This window comes from Corticium candelabrum, chromosome 6 (genome assembly GCF_963422355.1).
Source record: "Corticium candelabrum chromosome 6, ooCorCand1.1, whole genome shotgun sequence".
Lineage (NCBI taxonomy): Eukaryota > Metazoa > Porifera > Homoscleromorpha > Homosclerophorida > Plakinidae > Corticium > Corticium candelabrum.
Genome location: NC_085090.1, coordinates 3,011,048 through 3,029,828, shown reverse-complemented (window position 1 = coordinate 3,029,828; position 18,781 = coordinate 3,011,048). Strand labels below are relative to the sequence as shown.

The 18,781-nt window shown below is 44.3% G+C and overlaps 1 protein-coding gene and 1 long non-coding RNA gene across 2 annotated transcripts; both read left to right on the top strand.

Annotated features, from left to right (window-relative positions):
* Nucleotides 1-57: 57 nt before the first annotated feature.
* On the top strand, nt 58-15,276 carry LOC134180979 (uncharacterized). The gene is made up of 24 exons (XM_062648156.1): nt 58-133; nt 749-777; nt 840-924; nt 986-1,077; nt 1,282-1,412; nt 1,532-1,598; nt 2,720-2,808; nt 2,873-2,947; nt 3,008-3,097; nt 4,066-4,215; nt 4,287-4,382; nt 4,452-4,507; nt 5,455-5,845; nt 6,539-6,662; nt 6,726-6,814; nt 7,878-7,972; nt 8,040-8,168; nt 8,229-9,026; nt 9,088-9,199; nt 10,435-10,564; nt 10,630-10,659; nt 11,643-11,848; nt 11,908-14,959; nt 15,022-15,276. Exons 2-24 carry the CDS (start codon nt 762-764, stop codon nt 15,069-15,071), a joined length of 6,153 nt encoding a protein of 2,050 aa, XP_062504140.1. The 5' UTR covers nt 58-133; nt 749-761; the 3' UTR covers nt 15,072-15,276.
* A 1,336-nt stretch (nt 15,277-16,612) lies between these two features.
* Nucleotides 16,613-17,452, top strand: LOC134181609 (uncharacterized). Its single transcript, XR_009970181.1, has 3 exons — nt 16,613-16,654; nt 16,713-16,772; nt 16,927-17,452. It is a non-coding gene; the product is annotated as an uncharacterized LOC134181609 (long non-coding RNA).
* Nucleotides 17,453-18,781: the final 1,329 nt, after the last annotated feature.

The following is an 18,781-nucleotide window of genomic DNA, read 5'->3' as shown; positions in this document are numbered from 1 at the left end:
ACCACATCGTCGATTAAAATAGGTTTGAATTTTGAGACTTGCTGTAATGACGTCGTGCTAATGAACGGTTTAGTTGCAACGAGGAAGCATTCAGCTTGGATTTGAAGTTGCACTGCTGGACGACGCTTTAGAGGTAGGCGTGGTTTGTTGACGAATTGAATTGACTGCTTCGGTTATTTGTCAAGTGAAGCGGCTTCTCCTTTTGGTCTTTGTGCGTTGTGCTGTGCTTTTTCTTGTTGAAACGGACGCAAAAATTGGGCGTACGACCACGCCCGAGATTGGTCATTGTACACCCTTTGTCTAGATACTAGTATGACTTGCCAATTTTAGGAAATTTGCAGAAAACCTGCGCTTTTGCGGCTCGTAGTCGTCACTTGTGTAGGTGGCGGCGTTCCCATTGCCGTGGTGCGAGTTCGCTGGACGATTTCTCACCGTGTGAGCTCATGAGCAGACGACTCCTCCCACCTGTGCTTACAAAAGGTGCCTAGACGGAGGTTTCTCTTCGTTTAGGTTTTGTGTCCAGCTGGCTATTGGTACCTGGACAGTGACGGTCGATGACGCCCGTGCAAAGGCGCTATCACACTTTAGTAGTAATGAAACCTCGCAGCTGCATGCTTTTCCTCGTTGTTGGTATCCGGTATCGACTTGGATTGCAAAGCAATTGTTTGTGGAGAAATCTGCTAATGGCTCGCCGACGAAACGTCCTATGTGTTCGGGTTTTGACGTAAACCTGTTTGTTTCTGTGTAGACCGAAGGAGACGATGACGTTTGCCGTAGGTATGATGAATGCATGGCTCTACGTTGATGTTCTCGCTGTATTTCTGTTGTTGTCATTATAGTTAATCCCTTTATTGGGTCAGTCTTGGGAGTCGTCGTCGTTGTGGTGCTTGTTCTCATCGTCATACTTTGCGCTGGGCACGAACGGTTGGTAATCTGCCTACTAGTAATTAATGCAGCTGTGATGTTGACGTGTACTTCCTCGCAGTGCGAAAAGGAGAGTATCACAGAGCAGCCTGCCTGACGATTACTACGACTGGGGAGATCATGCCGAATACAGGCCAACGGATCGAGTTTCCGGTGAGAAGTAGGCGTTGTGTAGAAAACTGCTGAGAACAATCACCTAGACATTGACAACGGAATACACCATTTAGAGCAATTTGAAAGATTGACGACTAACCGACGGACTAATTAGCTAACAAAGTATCTTACCAGAAGGACGACATTGACGTTTAATTAAACGAAAAATCTTTTCGTGATGTATGACATCATATTTGAATGTAGATGGCGCCTCTCCGTCCAATGGAAAATCAAAGCAGAGGAATTGGTTTGAAGAAACCGGAGAGCACATGGCGATGACCGAGACGGAAGGCAGTCTGGAGACGCAGGCAAGAAATGGCATCGTTCATCGACAGGTGGGTTGTTACGTATAATGTCTTCTACAGTTCTTACTTCTCAGTTTGTTAATGCACATGTCAGTGTATCTTTAATTGTGCTGCTGCGTTATAGAAGAATTTGTTTTTTTAATTATTAGATGCCCGAGATGGAAGAGACTCCCTATCTGGCGCGTCACATATCACACTCCACTCTTGATGAAGGAGGTAAGGCGGATTGTAACTATTCCTTGGATTGTTATCAGTCATCAGTCAACAGGTGTTAGTCCTAATGTCCGGGTCTTTGGGGGTTGAGTGTGCATGCACGCGAGCTTGTTATAAATAAGTTTGAGTGCGTGTATGCTTGTGCAGGTTATTTATAGTCAGCATGAGTATGTTTGTAGTTAGTTTTTGTTTGTTGGTGTGTGTTCGTTTGTTTACGTGTGTTTTATTAATCGGTTTTGTTTGTTTCTTTCTTTGTTTTTGTGGCTGTCTGTGAGTTATCATTCAGTGTATTAATTTGTTTGCTTTTGTTTGCTTGTCTGATTGCTCGTTTGTTACTTTGTTTGTTTGTTTGTTTGTCTGTGTGTGGTGTGTATTTGTGTAAGTACTTGCATGTGAGTGCATCCGCAGAACACTCTTGAGTAACTGCATGTTGTCTACTCGTTTTCTGCTTTTTGTGCAGCTTTGTGCACGTTGTGTATACTGTTGCATGTTTGAGCTAACCTGTATAAACTGCAGTGTTGTTATCATGGCGGCAAGTCAATCACCTCAGCTCCTATAGTGCTGCAATATGCACAGTTGAGAATTATTTTATTACCAGATTCTTATCGCAACTGTAGAGTTTGCTTCAGACAAATTTTTGTTGAGACAAGATTAAATATTTTATTACAAATGGCTACAATCTTGAAGGTTTTCGAGTCTGTTTCTAACTTTCTGGATAAAGTTTCACTTTTAAAAAATATTTAAAGTCTATAAATTTTTGCATCATAACCTAAGCTACACGAAAATCTCACAAACTATCAAAGTCTGAGTTCACTCTATGGTATAATGTTTGGCATTATGCTGGCAAAGTTCCAAGGACAATTTCTCCATCAAGTTTGCGTAAGCCTCGGACATTGTTAGATGGTTCATTGAAGCCGCTTTTGAGGTGATAGTTTCCAGCTAGAGTCTCTAGACTTGAAAAACGACCAGTGTCCTACAGCTTTCACGATGAGAGGTTGGAAATGACCACATGCTTGAGTGACTTCTCTTTCATATTTTTCGTCTTTCGTGTCCTCTCCAAATTCTGCAGCTGTGCTTGGCTTTCATTTATTTGTTTGCTTGTAACGAATATTCCTTCCTTGCAGGTTGGCCGACCGTCGACTCAAGAGACAGTTCTCCCTTATCAGCTGGCGAGACTCTCGAAGATTTCGAAGAGCGACGTTATTCGGTCGAGGTAAAAACTGTCGTGTTCAACAGCAAATCATTATAGCATTCCAATAAATCGTACACCTTTGCAGCATCTGGTAGCCTTACCTCTGGACAAGCTGCAACCTTCTTCCGTGACTCCTTCAGAGTGTCTAAGGAAGGTCAAGGTATGAAGTGACGGGATATTAATTCGTTTTGTACGCAAATGACGTCGTCGTGTCGTTTAGGACTTGAGTGCTCGAGGCAAACTGTGGACTCAAGAAATGACTCTTGTCATCACTGGATCCTCTCTGACTTTGAGAGACACGGAATCCAATGTAAGCATCATGTGTCTAAGTAGTCAGACTGTGCATACGTTGTGACGTTTCAGCAACCAAATAGAGACTCAAGCTTTTACTCGAATTTTGTCTAAAATTTGAGCCACGGTTGTCTCAGCCAGTGGTCTTACTTTATGAAGCATGTTTACTAAATCTGTTATAAAGACTTAGGCGTTCACTTAACGTCATTTGGTATACAGTGTGAGCCAAGGTTTTCTCAGCATGCTGGTCTTACTATGAGCATGTCTACTACATCTACTACACCTGCAAGCTTTCTTCAAAGAATTCTCAAAAATTTGTTTGGCCAAATCTTAAATGAAAAGTTCTTAGTAAACAGACCTATTAGGATAAACATTTTAGTTGAGTGTGGATTGTCTTTCACTGTGTATAAATTGAATTATGCATGATGCAAATTTAATAACTTATGATTGCCTTAATTAAGCAAATTACAAGTTTTAAAGCCCTAGCGCGCGTTAAAAACGTGGTCCTAAAATGTGCTAATAGACGTAATAACCCTCGTGATTTGCCTGTGTAGACACAACCCATACAGCCCGCAGCTGTAGAGTTTACATGCTAGAGATGGTAATGATTCCTGCCAATGGCCAGGCTTTGAGTTGGACCAATAAAATGTTTGATAAAATATATTGTTTATGATCTATTTAATCGTTTACACTATAGACCGGAAGTAGGCACCAATAGTCCACTAGCCAAAGTACCCTTTTTGAAATGTGATAAGGCCATGGCCCGACCAGTCTGACTGGCTCCGCCCCCTAAAATTTTAGTATCTCCACTCGTTCACAACGCCTTTCAAAATTCTATAACAGGGGGACTCTGTAATATGGAATGGTTTTATTATATACTAAAGAACTCAATGTATAGACAGGAGTATTGATTGTATACGGGACTGTTTATGTGTCTCATATGGTGATTGCATGCAGTAGCATGACGACATGTTTGCTCTGTGACAGGACGATGTTGGTCAGTATAGTCTCGGAACGATCGCTTCGTGTGCGCACGTCGAAGGCGAGTCCAACTTCAGTAGCGTTCTTGTTCTTATCACACACAACGTCAACGCAAAATATCCGCAGGCGCAGATATTTCAGTGCGACGACAGCCCGGTAAGAAAGAGTCGTGAACTCGAACATGAAACGGCATATGGATAAATCGATCTTCACTCTGTCGTTTTTAGGCTAGAAACATTTGTGAGGATGTGCTGGGAGCTGTGAGGAGGTACAACAGGATGCGCTCAGAAGCTGAGGAGGATGCAAAAAAGCATAAGAAAATGGTAAGTGTATAGAGCAGTCTAATTGAGCTTTTAAGGATCTTTATTGATTTGGGATTGAAATGTCTGTAGAAAAAGGAGAGAACGGGTCTGAATATTTTTAAGAAGAAAGAGAGCAAAACGGCCGTGTAAGTTTTGTATGGTAGCGTCTTAGATATACGGAAAGATTTTGTGAGCGGCATGTATGGTTCGTATTGGTTTGCTCAAGAAGGGAGTTGTCATGACTTAAGGCACGCACGACAGTAATAGATTGTTATAGAGCTCAGCAGGATGACAGCGCTGGTTATGACATAAAAAATCGCTGATGGATTGACTCAGCATCTAATGAGAGGAATTACATAAGTAGTCGGAAAAATAGGTTGAGGGTGGTATAGTAAACATTACCAGCTGTTGTGAGTAAAGGACAGTCTGTTGTCATAGGAAGCGAGTCGTTTTGCGGTGTGTGTGTGTGTGTGTGTGTGTGTGTGTGTGTGTGTGTGTGTGTGTGGGTGTGTGTGTGGGTGTGGGTGTGTGTGTGTGTGTGTGTGAGAGAGAGAGAGAGAGAGCGTGTAAGTGTCTGTCTGTCTGTCTGTCTGTCTGTCTGTCTGTCTATGTTTGTCTATCTGCATGTTTGTTTGTTTGCTTTTTGGGGGGCGCTGTGTGTGTGCCTCTGTGTGTGTGTGTGTGTTTTTCTGTGTGTTTGTGTGTGTTTGTGTGTGTGTGTGTGTGTGTGTGTGTGTGTGTGTGTGTGTGTGAGCGAGTGTGTATGAGTGAGTGTGTGTGTTTGTGTGTGTGTGTGCATGCGTGCGTATGTATATGCGTGCGTGCGTGTGCTTGCGTATTTGTGCACTTTGATATCTGATTTGTACTCACTAGTTGCTTTATGCGAAAGCTTTATATTGCCTCAGCAGTATTAACCTCTAGAATTGCTAAACATATCATGTTTTTCAATGGACAATCTAAACCATTTTTCAGTGCATAAAGTCTGGAAATATATTTATTAATAGTGGACGACCGCATATACAACATTGACAGACGTTGTCCAAAATACAGACACTTACCCGTCCTTTTCATTTAATTAACATTTGTTATTTAGTCCTCCCGTTCCCGTTTCTACATCCGTCGGAACTCCGCCACATTCTCTCACTCCATTTTCGGAAGTCGACAATGGGGACGTCCCACGCGAATCTCTGGCCTCGGCATTGGGTCTTCGTCGCTCTCCTCCTACCGGTGATGAGGCAGATGTGCCGCCGGAATTACCTCCGTCAAGGAAGCGAAGTCCGCCTTCGGTGCCGAAGGGCAAGGCGGCTGCAATGATTGCTAAGCTGGAGAGAAAGCAGACTGAAGAGAACGAAAAGTCGGAACTACCGCCGCCGCCACGGAGACGGAGAGAACGAATGCGAGATGATGCTAGCGTTCTGAGTGGTTCCGACTCCGCTAATGTGGCGCAAAGGCAGATCAAGATTGCAAAACTTCAACGGCAATTTGTAAGTTGAGAATACGCAGAGTAACGCCGATTGTTAACTCAACGAGCAACAGACAGATTGCCAGACACAAGAACAGACAGAAACAGAGACATGCATGCATGCAGACAGACAGACGGACCAACTGCCAGACACAAGGACAGACAGAAACAGAGACATGCATGCAGACAGACATACAGACAGACAGACAGATAGACAGGCAGACATCAGGCAAAAACACAGACAGACGTACTGCCTTGTTAATCTTGTAATAGACGACGAGCCAATCTTTTCATCAGTTGCAAACTAAGAATTTTGAGTTTGGACTAGACGGACAGACACACAGACAGACAAACGAACATACATATACATACATACAAAGAAACTTAGACGGAACTACGAACTGTAGTCGGTTGTAGGGGTTTAGAAGGAATTCATGTGAAGAATACGTAATTAGCAGTTACGTATTTCTATTGTATAATAGTACATATTTGAAGATATAGTGTCTTGACGAACGGACAGATGCATTGACGGACGGACGCGACCAACAGAGGAAAACCGACATGGAGACAGACAGACTGACAGAGAAGGAAACTGGGAACGTTGCACAATACCATACAGACACTATTGATACAGACCTAAACCGATCATACTTATTGGGTAGCTGATCGAGTTGACACGGTTGTTAACAACTCCATGCTTTGTGCCCTTCTTTAGGATACACTAAACCATTGTCTTGACGACATTGAACACTTTGTCGAAAAGATTCGAGCTTCATCCGATGCTTTCAAGGAACTAGAACGGCGGAAGGAAAAGAACAAGAAACGAAAAAAGAGAGAAGGTGAAGTCATAATAGTGAAATCTGGTGTGAACATATATCTTATTAATAACAATGGTGTAATAGAACAAATGCTTGCGCTGCAAGCGGAAGGACCGCACGAGAGCGAATTTATCGAAGCGTATAGAAAGATGAAGTATGCCGTCAATCTGATCGTAAGTTCGTAGTGATATTAAAATGCAACTCCGCCAATGACGGACTGAACAAACAGGAACGAACAGGAACGAACGAATATTTTAGTGAACGTTCTCAGTTTGCATTGGACAGAAATAGTTATGCAGAAGGTCGACACAACGACAATGCATGAACATCAACAACAACGACTGGTCCAGCGGTGCTCAAAGGGGTAGCGCGCGCTAATTTTAGGCTCCTGACAATGTGACGTAATACTAAATACCGGGTAGTTGATTACTAATTGCAGAATCAACGAAATATTGAGGCATAATTACACTATTCGATACCGGATTCTTTGAATCGTCGTTTACTCATTAGAAATATGAAAGCGTTATACACAGCCTGCGAATGCATGCTCACACGTCTCGCAAGCCTTCTCCATTCACTCTACTTCTATCTCGAAAATGCGGTCTACTCTTACTTCACCACTTTCTAAAGAGATCAACCACTAAACAGGGCGACAGATTAGCGACTTGCAGGGGCGTAGCTGGTCAGACGAGAAGGAGGTTTGCTCTAGTAAGAGACGTATGATGTTAATTTGTTGCGGACTATAGAAAGGTTTATGAGCTATCATGCCACTAGCACTGCAGTATGATTTGCCTTAAACAACAGCAAAGGAACGACCGCTACTGCATGACGGAATGGAAATCCCAGATGTTTTAAAGTTTTTGGCGACATAAGGATTGCCTCGTTTCCAGATCCGTGTGTATGTAGCTCTGATCGTTTCCATACTCCCGAGCTTTTCTCTTGTCCGTTACCTGTATAGACATGCAAAGTTTGGAACAAGCCTAAGAGTAGCCCAATTTACACAGAACATGCACGTCCAAAGTAATAACCACTTATAAGGTCATGCACGCGTCCCCGATGACCATATGAGAGGGCAGAGCTATGAGAGGGGGTTTGCCTGCAACTCCAAACTTCCATCAGGGACACGCCCCGACTTGTGCATATGGACACGCATGCGTACTAACAGCAATAAATTACCCTGACGCGAGCACAAAGCATGCGCAAACAGTTATTTTATTGAAACTCTTTAAATCTTAGGCTAAGATTGGCGACAACATGACTGAACCGTCACCTAAGGAGCTTCTAGAAGGCTTGTTCGATCTCTTGGGCGAGATGGTGCGGAGCAATGGAGGGTACGGACGATTGTTGTGCGATTCTGTCGGCTGCATGAAGTTGATGTGTTGTGTTGTGATTGTTCAGGCCGCACGTGGCCGCCGACGTGGCAGCGCCGCTCTTGCACAAAAACGCCGTCGAGCGACTCTTCAATTCGTTGTCGTTTAGTCAATCCGAGCTGTGGCATTCGCTGGGCAACAACTGGATGATTAGCAAGTAAGCTCCGTCACCTATACGTCCACATATCCGGTTACGACCTTTTTTAAATTTACGTAGAGAGAACTGGCCCGCCAACCGTCCCGTTCCTCATTATAACCCGGTCTTCTCGGACGGCACTACTCCCAACGATCTCGGATCTCAAGTATTGATAACCCACGGAACTGCTCCGCAACAGCTTTTAGAACAACTGGACAAAAGCAGTAGTGATGTGTCCGGTTCCCAGGGCAGTTCCGGTAGAGACCACATCGATCCGATCTACCAACCCAGTGCCGTAGTGGCCGCACTCGCTAACCAAGTACAGCACAGAGATCGACAAGAACAGGAGTTTCTGAACCGAATGCAGACATTGTCGTCGGAGCAAGTGAAGGTTCAAGAACAACAGAAGGAAGCCGAGTCTCAGCTTGCCAAGATGAGGGAGGAACTAGAGGAGGCGAAGCGAGACAGAGACTATGCCAGAGCAAAGCTCGACCTGGAGGACTCCAAACGAAAGTTGGATACCGCAAACAGCGAGTTGCAGCGAATCAACGAGGCAATGGAAGCCGAAATGGTGAGGTCCGAGTCGTTTCGTGTTGCACCCATGCATTTACCAATGCTCCAGCCCGACGGAGATCTCTATCCTGACTTGCTGGATTCTCCTCAATCCGACATGACGTATCCTATTATGCTCGACGAGCACGAAGGCACCATGTTTGCTGACTTTGGCGAGACATCGGCACTTGAAATGTCACAGCCAGTTTTTATGCAACAACCGGATGGTCGTCTCGTGCAGATCGGAGACCCGCAGGCGTTCAGCGAGCCGTTGTTTCAAGTGGAGCCGGATAATCATCAAATCCTCTACGACGATGATACATTATTGTATAGAAATTGCACTCTCTTGATATTTGAAAGTTTTTGTCTTACGAAGGTTTGGTTTTAGTTTTCCTGAGCAGACGCCGCCGCCAGCTACGGCTGAGGCCGTGATAGTGAAGTTTGACTACCATGCACAAAATGCGAACGAATTGACTATACATAAAGGCGAGAAGCTTCAGGTAAAAGCGACTGTTATTCTTAACGTGGTTTGATATTGTGTTAGTAGCTTTTTCAAGTGCTCTTGATTGCTTGCATTTTGATGTCTGGAGGTGTGTGTGTGTGTGTGCGTGCGTGCGTGCGTGCGTGCGCGCGCGCTCGTGTGTTTGTGTCTGTGTCTGTGTCTGTCTGTCTGTGTGTCTGTGTGTGTTTCTGTGTGCCCGTCTGTCTGTCTGTCTGTCTGTCTGTCTGTATGTCTGTCTGTCTGTCTGTCTGTATGTCAAGAATCATTTATTTCTTACAATCACACTATCATACATCACAGCAGAAACTACTCGACTAAAGCTAAATGCTTTATAGTGTTCATAGGTAAGTGTATACATATTTTCTGAGGCAAAAGAGACAACTAAAAGTACACTAATGGTAAAAGAATTGAGTGCTGAGTGACTCGGGAATCTGACACCCACCACACAACACATTCAATTTCTTCTGAATGACCCGTGCGTTGCACTTTTGCAGCTGCACTGAAAAGCGTTTACGCCAGAAGTCCACAAATTCCGGTGCGTTTGGCTGACCAACTTCGTCTGATGAGAAAGCTGCTAGCTTTCGCAAGAAGTTCCTGGCCTCTTCTCCCCATGCACCGAAATGTTCGAATACCAAGGGGATGGCTTTGAGAACTGAAGTCCCAGGGAGCTTTTCTGTATGTCTGTATGTCTGTATGTCTGTATGTCTGTATGTCTTTATGTATGTCTGTATGTCTGTCTGTATGTCTGTGCGTTTGTGCGTCTGTGTGTGTGCATGTGTGTGTGTGCATGTGTGTGTGTGTGTGTGTGTGTGTGTGTGTGTGTGTGTGTGCGTGTGTGTCTGTGTCTGTGTCTGTATGTGTCTGTGTGTGTCTGTGTGTCTGTGCCTGTGTCTGTGTCTGTGTGTGTGTGTGTGTGTGTGTGTGTGTGTGTGTGTGTGTGTGTGTGTTTGTGTGTGTGTGTCCATGCGTGCGTGCGTGCAGGTGTTTTATGTACTTTTGTATGCTTTGATATTTCGCTGTCTCTCTTGCTTGTCTTTCATTCTGCGTCAGTCTATTTCTATTCGGTTGTTGTTTGCTTTTTCATATCTTTGCTGCTTGTTTGTCTGTCTGTTGTCTTCTGTTTGTCCCAACGTATTGTTAATAGTTGAACCACAAAGCCATAGCTAATATCTAACTGCAATTGCAAACATATCTTACATCTGCCAAGTTTCAATACGCTGTTGTTCTGTTCAGGTATTGGACAGTAGCAGAAACTGGTGGCGTGTAAAGAATCTGCTAGGAGATGTCGGATACGTCCCGGCCGTCTACCTTGACGAAATCCGTTCAATGAATGCGCCACCGTTGCCTCTCGCTCCGGCACCAGGTTGGTTTGCGTTGGTCACTACCACGAGTCTGTACCGTTCTAATATTATTGACGTGTTCTCGCAGATTTACCTCCGGACGACATCTCTAGCGCAGGTACGGATCTATTAACACTCTACACATGGTATACTGTTTGTTCAACTGTGATTCTAGTGGATGTCGCTATTTTAATTTACTCAGCTTGCGGATAGACATTTTCCGATTTCTAGTCAACCCGCTCGCGCGTTCATTTCTTTTTCGCACGCTTCCTGATGCCTCTCGCCTCACCAATTCATTCACTGTTAGCTGCTTGTCACGCGTTCGGCTATGATCGAGATCCTTGGCATTACAACAGCCACCAGACCAGGCAATCGCTCAGACCAGGCAATCGCTCGGACCAGACCGTATTTCTTCGATAAAACGCCGCGGTGATTCTTTTTAGATAGGTCTTCAACTGCGGCGCTTAAACGCGGGTGGCGTTTATTTGAGGGCGGCGTTTATTTGAGGGCGGCGTTTATTTTTTAAATGCTCTCAGTCCGTGCGTTAGGACTGTGGCTGTAGGTTTGACACATTTTCAAGAGAACAACCCATACCTTAATGGTGCGCATTTCACACTTTGAGATGTTATGTGGTGAAACAGTATTTGAGCTAGTATATTAACGAAACGTTTGCCTCTAGTACGCCTCGAAAGCAGTCGTACAATTTTTCCTTTAAAAATCCAGCAGTACATGAAATTAGGCGTTTATTTGAGGGCTCCGTTTATAGTTTGTTTGTACCCTTAGCTGCGGCGTTGAAACGAGGGTGGCGTTTATTGGAGGACGGCGTTGAAACAAGTGGTGTAGTCTTCACTGGCTCTATTATCAACAACTAATATCGCTAACGGTACGCTACCGCAGTTTATAGCTGCAAGGCGAATTTGCAGAACACAACAATTGGCATGTCTTTTTGCCGGAAACTCAAAGATTGGTCGAGCCCTTGTACATTAACATCGAACAGACGTTACACTTTTATTACCCTGCTTTCCCATTTATCTCTCCCATTTATCTCTTTCTACCTTTTTTAATTTTTGAGGTACCTAAAAACTTGTATTTGTTTGTAAGGTGACTTGCTTTCTGATCTGTTATCAGCCACTGCTGTGTTTTTGGATGACGGTCGTCTCGTCCCCGCTCCGCCGTCTATGCCTCCGCCGCCACCGCCTTCGGTTTCTCAGAGGTCTGCTGTTGTGTATTTTAAGACTCCGGACGGCAGGACGATACCGCATCGTATACAAAATCCAAGAACGGCGGTGAGGTCGCCAGACGGAAGGGTATGTGTAGGAAAGAGATTGTGTTCGATTGTGTGTGATTGTGTTGTTTGATATGATAGCTTGTTGCAATGCGGTCGATCGAGGATCTCGTGGGTAGAAGAGATAGTCACAAGACCCTGCGCCGTCCAACTCTCAAACAACCCACTCTGTCTCCTGTTACAGAGACTCCTCCGTCAATCAATGAATCTTCGCAAGGATCTTCTCCATCAGTCAATCCTGCTGCTTCTACAGACGCTACGGATGCCTCTGCACCTCCTCCTCCGCCCCCGCCTCCGCCGCTTCCATCGTCTCCTACAGGTGCACCATTAGGAGCACCCGTACCTCCGCCACCACCCCCGCCACCACCGGCTCCGGGTGTGCCTGGACCTCCTCCACCTCCTGGACCTCCTCCACCTCCTGGACCTCCTCCACCGCCTGGTGCACCGCCTCCGCCTGGAGCACCGCCTCTATCTGGCGGTAAGCAGCAGAACCGAGGAAATTTACTAGCTGAGATTATGGGTGCCCAATTAAAGAAAACAGACAAGAAACTACCTGTAGGAGTGAAAGAAGAAAGCGGTAGGGCTGGACTTCTAGCTGAACTGAAAGAGAAACGGACATTACGTAAGGTCTCTGTTGACGAGAGGCGAGGTGTGGAGGTGGAAAGCAATCCTTTTCAGGCTGAAATTGCGATGCGACTGAAGAAACCTAAGGAAAATCGTCCCGGAGTATTTAGCAAGGCTGTCAAAGGTGCAGAGTTGAGGAGAGACTCTGGTCAAGCGGAAGTACGGCGTTGGTTGATGAGCAAGAACTTTAGCTCGATGTGTGTTGAAAAACTGTCTGGCCACTGCGGCGCCGATCTATTTGATATGACCAAGGACGACTTCAAATCGACTTGTGGGTTTGGAGAAGGAATTCGAGTATTTGGGGAAGTACAAAAATCAAAGGAAGACACTGAGCCGGAATCTGATCTTCAAGCTGCGTTTAAACTGCGACAGGTGAAAATGGAAAGGGCGGAAGCTGAGACACAAGAAGCAGAAGCAACTGCCCAGTCAGAGCATCCAGAAACGCAAAAGCCGCCATCTGAAGACGAGGAGGACTCCTCTAAACCCGTCTGGTTGAGAAATCTTCAAAAGGCAAAGAGAAAGAAAAAAGAGGAAGAAGAGAAGGCTGAACGCGAAATGGCTGAAGAGAAAGCTAGGCTTGAAGAGGAAGCGTTATTGGCTGAAGAAAGAGCTCGGCAAGAAGCGGAAGCATTGGCAGCTGCAGAAGCTGAAGCTGAAGCTGAAGCAAAAGCGGAAGATGAAGCTACAAAAACCGCAGAAGGTGGTGAAGAAGCAGGGGAGGGTGAAGAAGCAAGGGAGGGTGTAGAAGCGGAGAACGGTGATGAAAAGGAAGAAAGCGGAAAGAAAAACGAAGAGAGCGACTTATCTGACGACAACAAGAAAAGAAAGAAGAAGCAGAAAGGAAAGGGAAAGAACAAAGAAGAGGACACTGACGGAAACCGAAGGAAAAAGAAAGGACGAGCGAAACCAAAACGCCAATCTTCCAGTGCGGACGCTTCTGTTAGCTCCCGTGGCAGCTTGTCTTTATCAACAAGCAGTGAAGACGAACGCTCCGCCAAGAAACGCAAGCAGCAGAGAAAGAAAGCGTCGGTTCCATCTCGTCGCCTGGGAGTCCCATATCGAGCAAATTTGCCTACGCATCTCAGCACGATGGCTGGCGAGTCTCACTTCTCTGCAGCCGGCGGCCATCCTTTATCATCCCACACATATGGAGTCCCTCCGCAGCAGTACACTGCTTTTCCAACGGTTCCGCCTGTGCATAATCCGTATCATCCTCATGCACAACCCGTGCCCGGATCGCACAGTGTACCCACTGATCAGCTTGCACGGCATCCTTTTCAACCATTCAACACAACAAATGTTCCCTATCCGACCGACCCGACCATGTCACAACAAACGCGTCTACCTTATCCGACTGCAAATCGTCATCCTATAGAGGCTCCAAGCAACGTGCCTTATCCAACAGGAAACGAGGTAGTGCGACCGCCTTATCCTGTTACTAACGAGGTACCTCGACCACCTTATCCTACAGAAGCGAGGCCAGTAGCTGGCGATTCATTTTATCCTATCAAACAAAACCTTCCTTATCCTACCGAATCCAAGTTAATGACTGCCGAGCCGTCGCACATGAGGAAGGACAGTTATGGTCAAACGTCGAACCCTTTCATTGCCGCCAACATCCGTCGGCCGTCGACTGGCCCACCGACGTCCGTAAACGTGCAGCCGCATCCGCTTCGCGAAACTCGCTCGACGTTGGAAAATATTAGGCAGCCTGCGTTTCCTGCCTATTCGGCGGGAGAACCAGCGCAGACAGGACTCGTTTCCTCCACAGCGTTTCAAGCTGAACATCATCGACGCCACAGTCAAGAAGACGCAACTATCCCCGCCTCCGTGGCGATGCCCGGAACCTCTCTAGCACACGGTCACGTTAGTTTGATGCCCGGGTATGGAGCTACAATTACTGACAATTCAAGAAGGCCGTCTCTTCAACAGGCGGGAGAGCTGGAAGATTTTCCAAGAAAGGTCAGTCTTCCTATGAATGCGCAAGTACCATTCTCTGCCTTAGGGCCACCATCACAAGCTATAGTGGACAATCAGTTTTCTCATCATCACATGCCTACACAGTCGATGCTACAAGCTCAACCAACGGATCTCACCGTCTCTTATCCATCATCGATGCCATTTTCCGGATCGTCGTCTTCCTTACCACCGATTTCTGGAACGGTTCCCGGTTCTTCATTTGCTCAAGTACCATCACATGGTCGCCTGGAATCGGCAGTGCCAGCCGGCATTCCTCCAGCATTCCACCACCCTCTAGATCAGCCACAACTGCAGTCGATGTCAACCGGTCATCTCATTGCATCGGCTGAGCCACCGCAAGCATATCTACCGCAGCTAATTTCACTGGGAACGGACAGAACGGATTCGATTGGTGGAAGGTTTTACGACGCCACGGTACCTCCTCCTCCTCCTCCTGCTATGTCGCCTCCACCTCTTCCACCACCACCAGCATCTCTTCAAGACGGTCAGTTCTTACCCACACAGCAAGATCCGAAACCGGCGCTTCAAGGTAAAGAGTATATTGCACTGTACCACGTCTGATGAAGTATTGCAATCACGTGCGTTTTCCAGGTACAGAATCACCAGAACCGTTCTCTCGCAGAAATCACCCTGACGAGTAAAGTGTAGATTCGTAGCTCAATGTTGCTTCAATTAACGTCTGGTATTCATTTATATAATTGACTTTTTGAAGATGGAATAGTTTTTTTCTGATCATTGCATGGCGAGACATGATACTTTCAATATTTTAGTGTAACTGTGCATATAGGAATAGTCTGTAGGAACAACATGCGACAAGATGTAACTTAACAGATCATTTCTCGTCGACGGAAAATGTCCACAACTTAAATGGGAAAAGGTGACGTCGCAGGGGCTCCACAATTGGAGCGGCCGTTTAGCCGCAACGGGCTTAAGCTTACAAGCTGATTCACACTGAGCTCGTAGCGTAACCTTAACGTATACGTATTTTATCAACGTATGGCGGCCTACGTAACGTAACGTAACGCAACATGCTATATAAATAGCATTCACATTGAGCTCCTTGCATACGTTCAGTGTCCCGTACATGACGTCAGGCATGGACGCTTCCGTCACAATTAAGCAGAGGAAACGTCGTCTCTTGCTTCTTATTCTGCGGCAATAGCCTTCCAAGCATTCTCTTAACAATGTGCTCTTGAAATCGGTGCTTTTGACGTCCTACAAACGCGGATAGTAGCATGCATGCAAGGTCAGTAAGCTGCTAGTAGGTATGAATCTTGCAGCAGCAAAATGCGCAAGCTCAGAAAAACACCCACGCACGGCTCCATGATTGGAGAATTGCTTATAAGTCAACCGAAAAAGGTGAATCTGCCCTAAAGGACAACTCTCACCAAATACTAAAATTTGTTGAAAGAAAGATACAAGGCCTAGTATCTTCCTGCAGAAAGCTTAGGGTCCAGACAGCCAAAGAAAGCAGAGAATAGGCCACGAGTTGTTCAAACGATTCCCCGTATTTAGCATAAAGTCTTTGTCCTCGTTTGGAGGTAAGCACTTTAGGGTTAGTTAACCAATCAAGTGCTCCTAACGCACCCAAAATATAGCGAGACATGATAAACTAATCTAAGAAGGGTCTCCTTTTGAGGCTCTACTGTTGTATTGACACAGTCGATACTTGCGTGACAAGTTTGAGTTCCCAGTTTGCTTTAGTCAATAAATCACAACTTGACACCATATGTCTCACAATCCTTACCTTGTAAAGTGCACAGGTATCGGTCTTCCTTGCTAACCAGCAATCATAGTTACTCTCATGCCACCGGGTACTGAGCACGCTCACACAGGTAATTTTAATTAATGTTTCATTTCTCCGTTACGGTAAACATCAATGAACGGTTGCAAAGGGATGTGTCATGAACTGACAGCTTTCGCCTGAGAGATTTTTGATTTACTCATTGAACATCATTCAGATGTGTTAAAGAAGGAAAGAGTGAGTCTAGTATTGAGAGTTTCAGTTGATATTTTGTTGTTTGTTGTTGTTCATGTATTGAAAATATATAGAGATCGGTGTCAGCTCTGTTTTCTCTGATTTTGTTATTGAATGTCTCTGTAATATTTTAAATTAATTAATTGCATCACCTGCTACCACAGCCACGTGTTTGATAACGCGCGTTAATCAAACCCGTATAACGGCGCATGCAGATGATATCCGTGATGTGAGTGTTACTTCAAGGTAAAATGTTAGACTTAGATTATTAGCGGTATGTGCTCAGTACGGATGTTGAAAGTAGAAAGGTCCTGATCAAGACATATTATCTGAAAATCGCAGGACTGAAGAGATTCATTTGTAGGTAAGATTTTTAATAGCATGATCGGAAATTAAGTAAGTAAATTTCAATTATTTAATTAAATTAATGAGTCTAAATGTATCGACAATTTTTATAATATAGAGCCTCGTGTACTTGTTATCAGTGCCCGAGAGGTTCCATGGTATGCGTGGTCTAGGTACTGCACCGTGGCTTTTCCATGTGGAGCCACTTGTGGGTATGGCATTGCAGGCATCCAGTGCTTGGAGCCGTGGATGTAGTCTCCAGATCTGAAGTCTTGATATTGAATCTACACTCGTGTGGATCGACTTCTCAGTCATTGGGGATTCTGTAGGACAGAGGCTAGGTGTATCAGTCTGGCATTACTACCTACTGAGATTAATTATTAAAGCGATGGAGCCTCTTGGAGACAAAGGTGTGTTTGGATCTGTTGCCATGACAATGACGGTTCTGAGTATGTGTTCATCTCTAGAAATCAGCAGTTGTGGGTGTAGCCTTTATAAGTTGTTTTGATACTTGATGACTTTATAGTCTTACAACATCAAAGAAATTTGTTTAGCGTAACTGTTTTTATAATAAATTAGCAAATAATTGAATCAGTACTTAGTATTGGTCAACTGTCATGTCATTAATGGTTATTGTCTATAATGTTGAATTCGTAGTAAACATACATGTGTATAGTTTTCATGTGGTGGTTATTAAACTAGTTGTACAGTATCGGTAGGTGGTATCTCGCGTTGGTGAGTAAGCACGTTGCAACTTATATATACTGAGAGCTTGATAGATAGACTATATAGGACCACCCCTTTGTATTGTGTGACCAGGATTGGAAGTAAAAATAACTAATTAAATGAATGTATGACTCTGAGTAATGTCTCTGCTGACATTGAGGTTTATTGTGTTAATTGACATTATCCGGTGTTCTACTGATCTACATCATGTATAGTATTTCAAGAGTCGATTTGTGTAAAATTATTACATGTTGACGATGGTAGTCGGTATCAGTATCCTTGTTTTGTAGGTGGTTTGTATATTTTGTTTACATTTTTTTGGTTATTATTAACTTGTGGTGCTGTGTATTTGAAAACATTAAATTTTGTAAGTAGTTTGCCGAGAATTTGCAAGGCAACATATAGTATGCATCCTAGATATGATTTTGCAGCATAATGTTTTGTAGATTACAATGTGTCATATATGATATTAAACTCTATGTTTCTTTATGATTATCGTAGATTAATTAATTATATATATATAAGACTGGCTAGTACAAGTGTTGCTAGGATATAACAGTTCACCGCACAAGTATACTTGCAAATTACGTGTCTACTCTGACAAGTTGCAGTGCAAGTTGATGCTATAGTAGCAACAATACTTACATGTATATGCCTTGTCAGTTAGTGTTAAGTCACCAGTCATATCATGTGAAATGAGGAAACTCCATTGTTTAATTCAATGTATCATTGCAGTCTATGCGTGAATAAGTTTTCATGGTAGACGATCAAAGCAATCAGACAAAGAGAAATTTGGTTCAGTTGTTTGATATTACTACATGACTAGATCAACGGTTGATGTGACTATACGATGCTGCTTTCTTGTGTTTTGTATGTCGCGTTTAATTAACCTAATATGTTAGCACCGTACAACACTGTGATTGTATGTCAATTCTAAGTTTACAGTCATATAGTAGAAGTTGAGGTCAGTAATAATTTTTTCAATCTCGTCATTTATACCAAAATTTTAATTGTATGTAGCAAATTGAATAGACCGTCATGTGTGTTATTCTTAACATTTTATTGCGTAGCCACAGTGTAACACTAGCTCGTATCTTTCAGATAACTGCATGATATGTCACAATTTGTCATACACATTTGTACTTTCAATATTATGTCTCATCTTCAAGTCATTGGAACAAGCAGATGGTGCACGGTGTGCTAATGTTAGTCATCAACGACATTGACAAGTAACCAACAAGGATTTATTATGCTGCTACCATCTGCTTGTCTTCAATATTGCAGCAAACCAAACATGTGAAC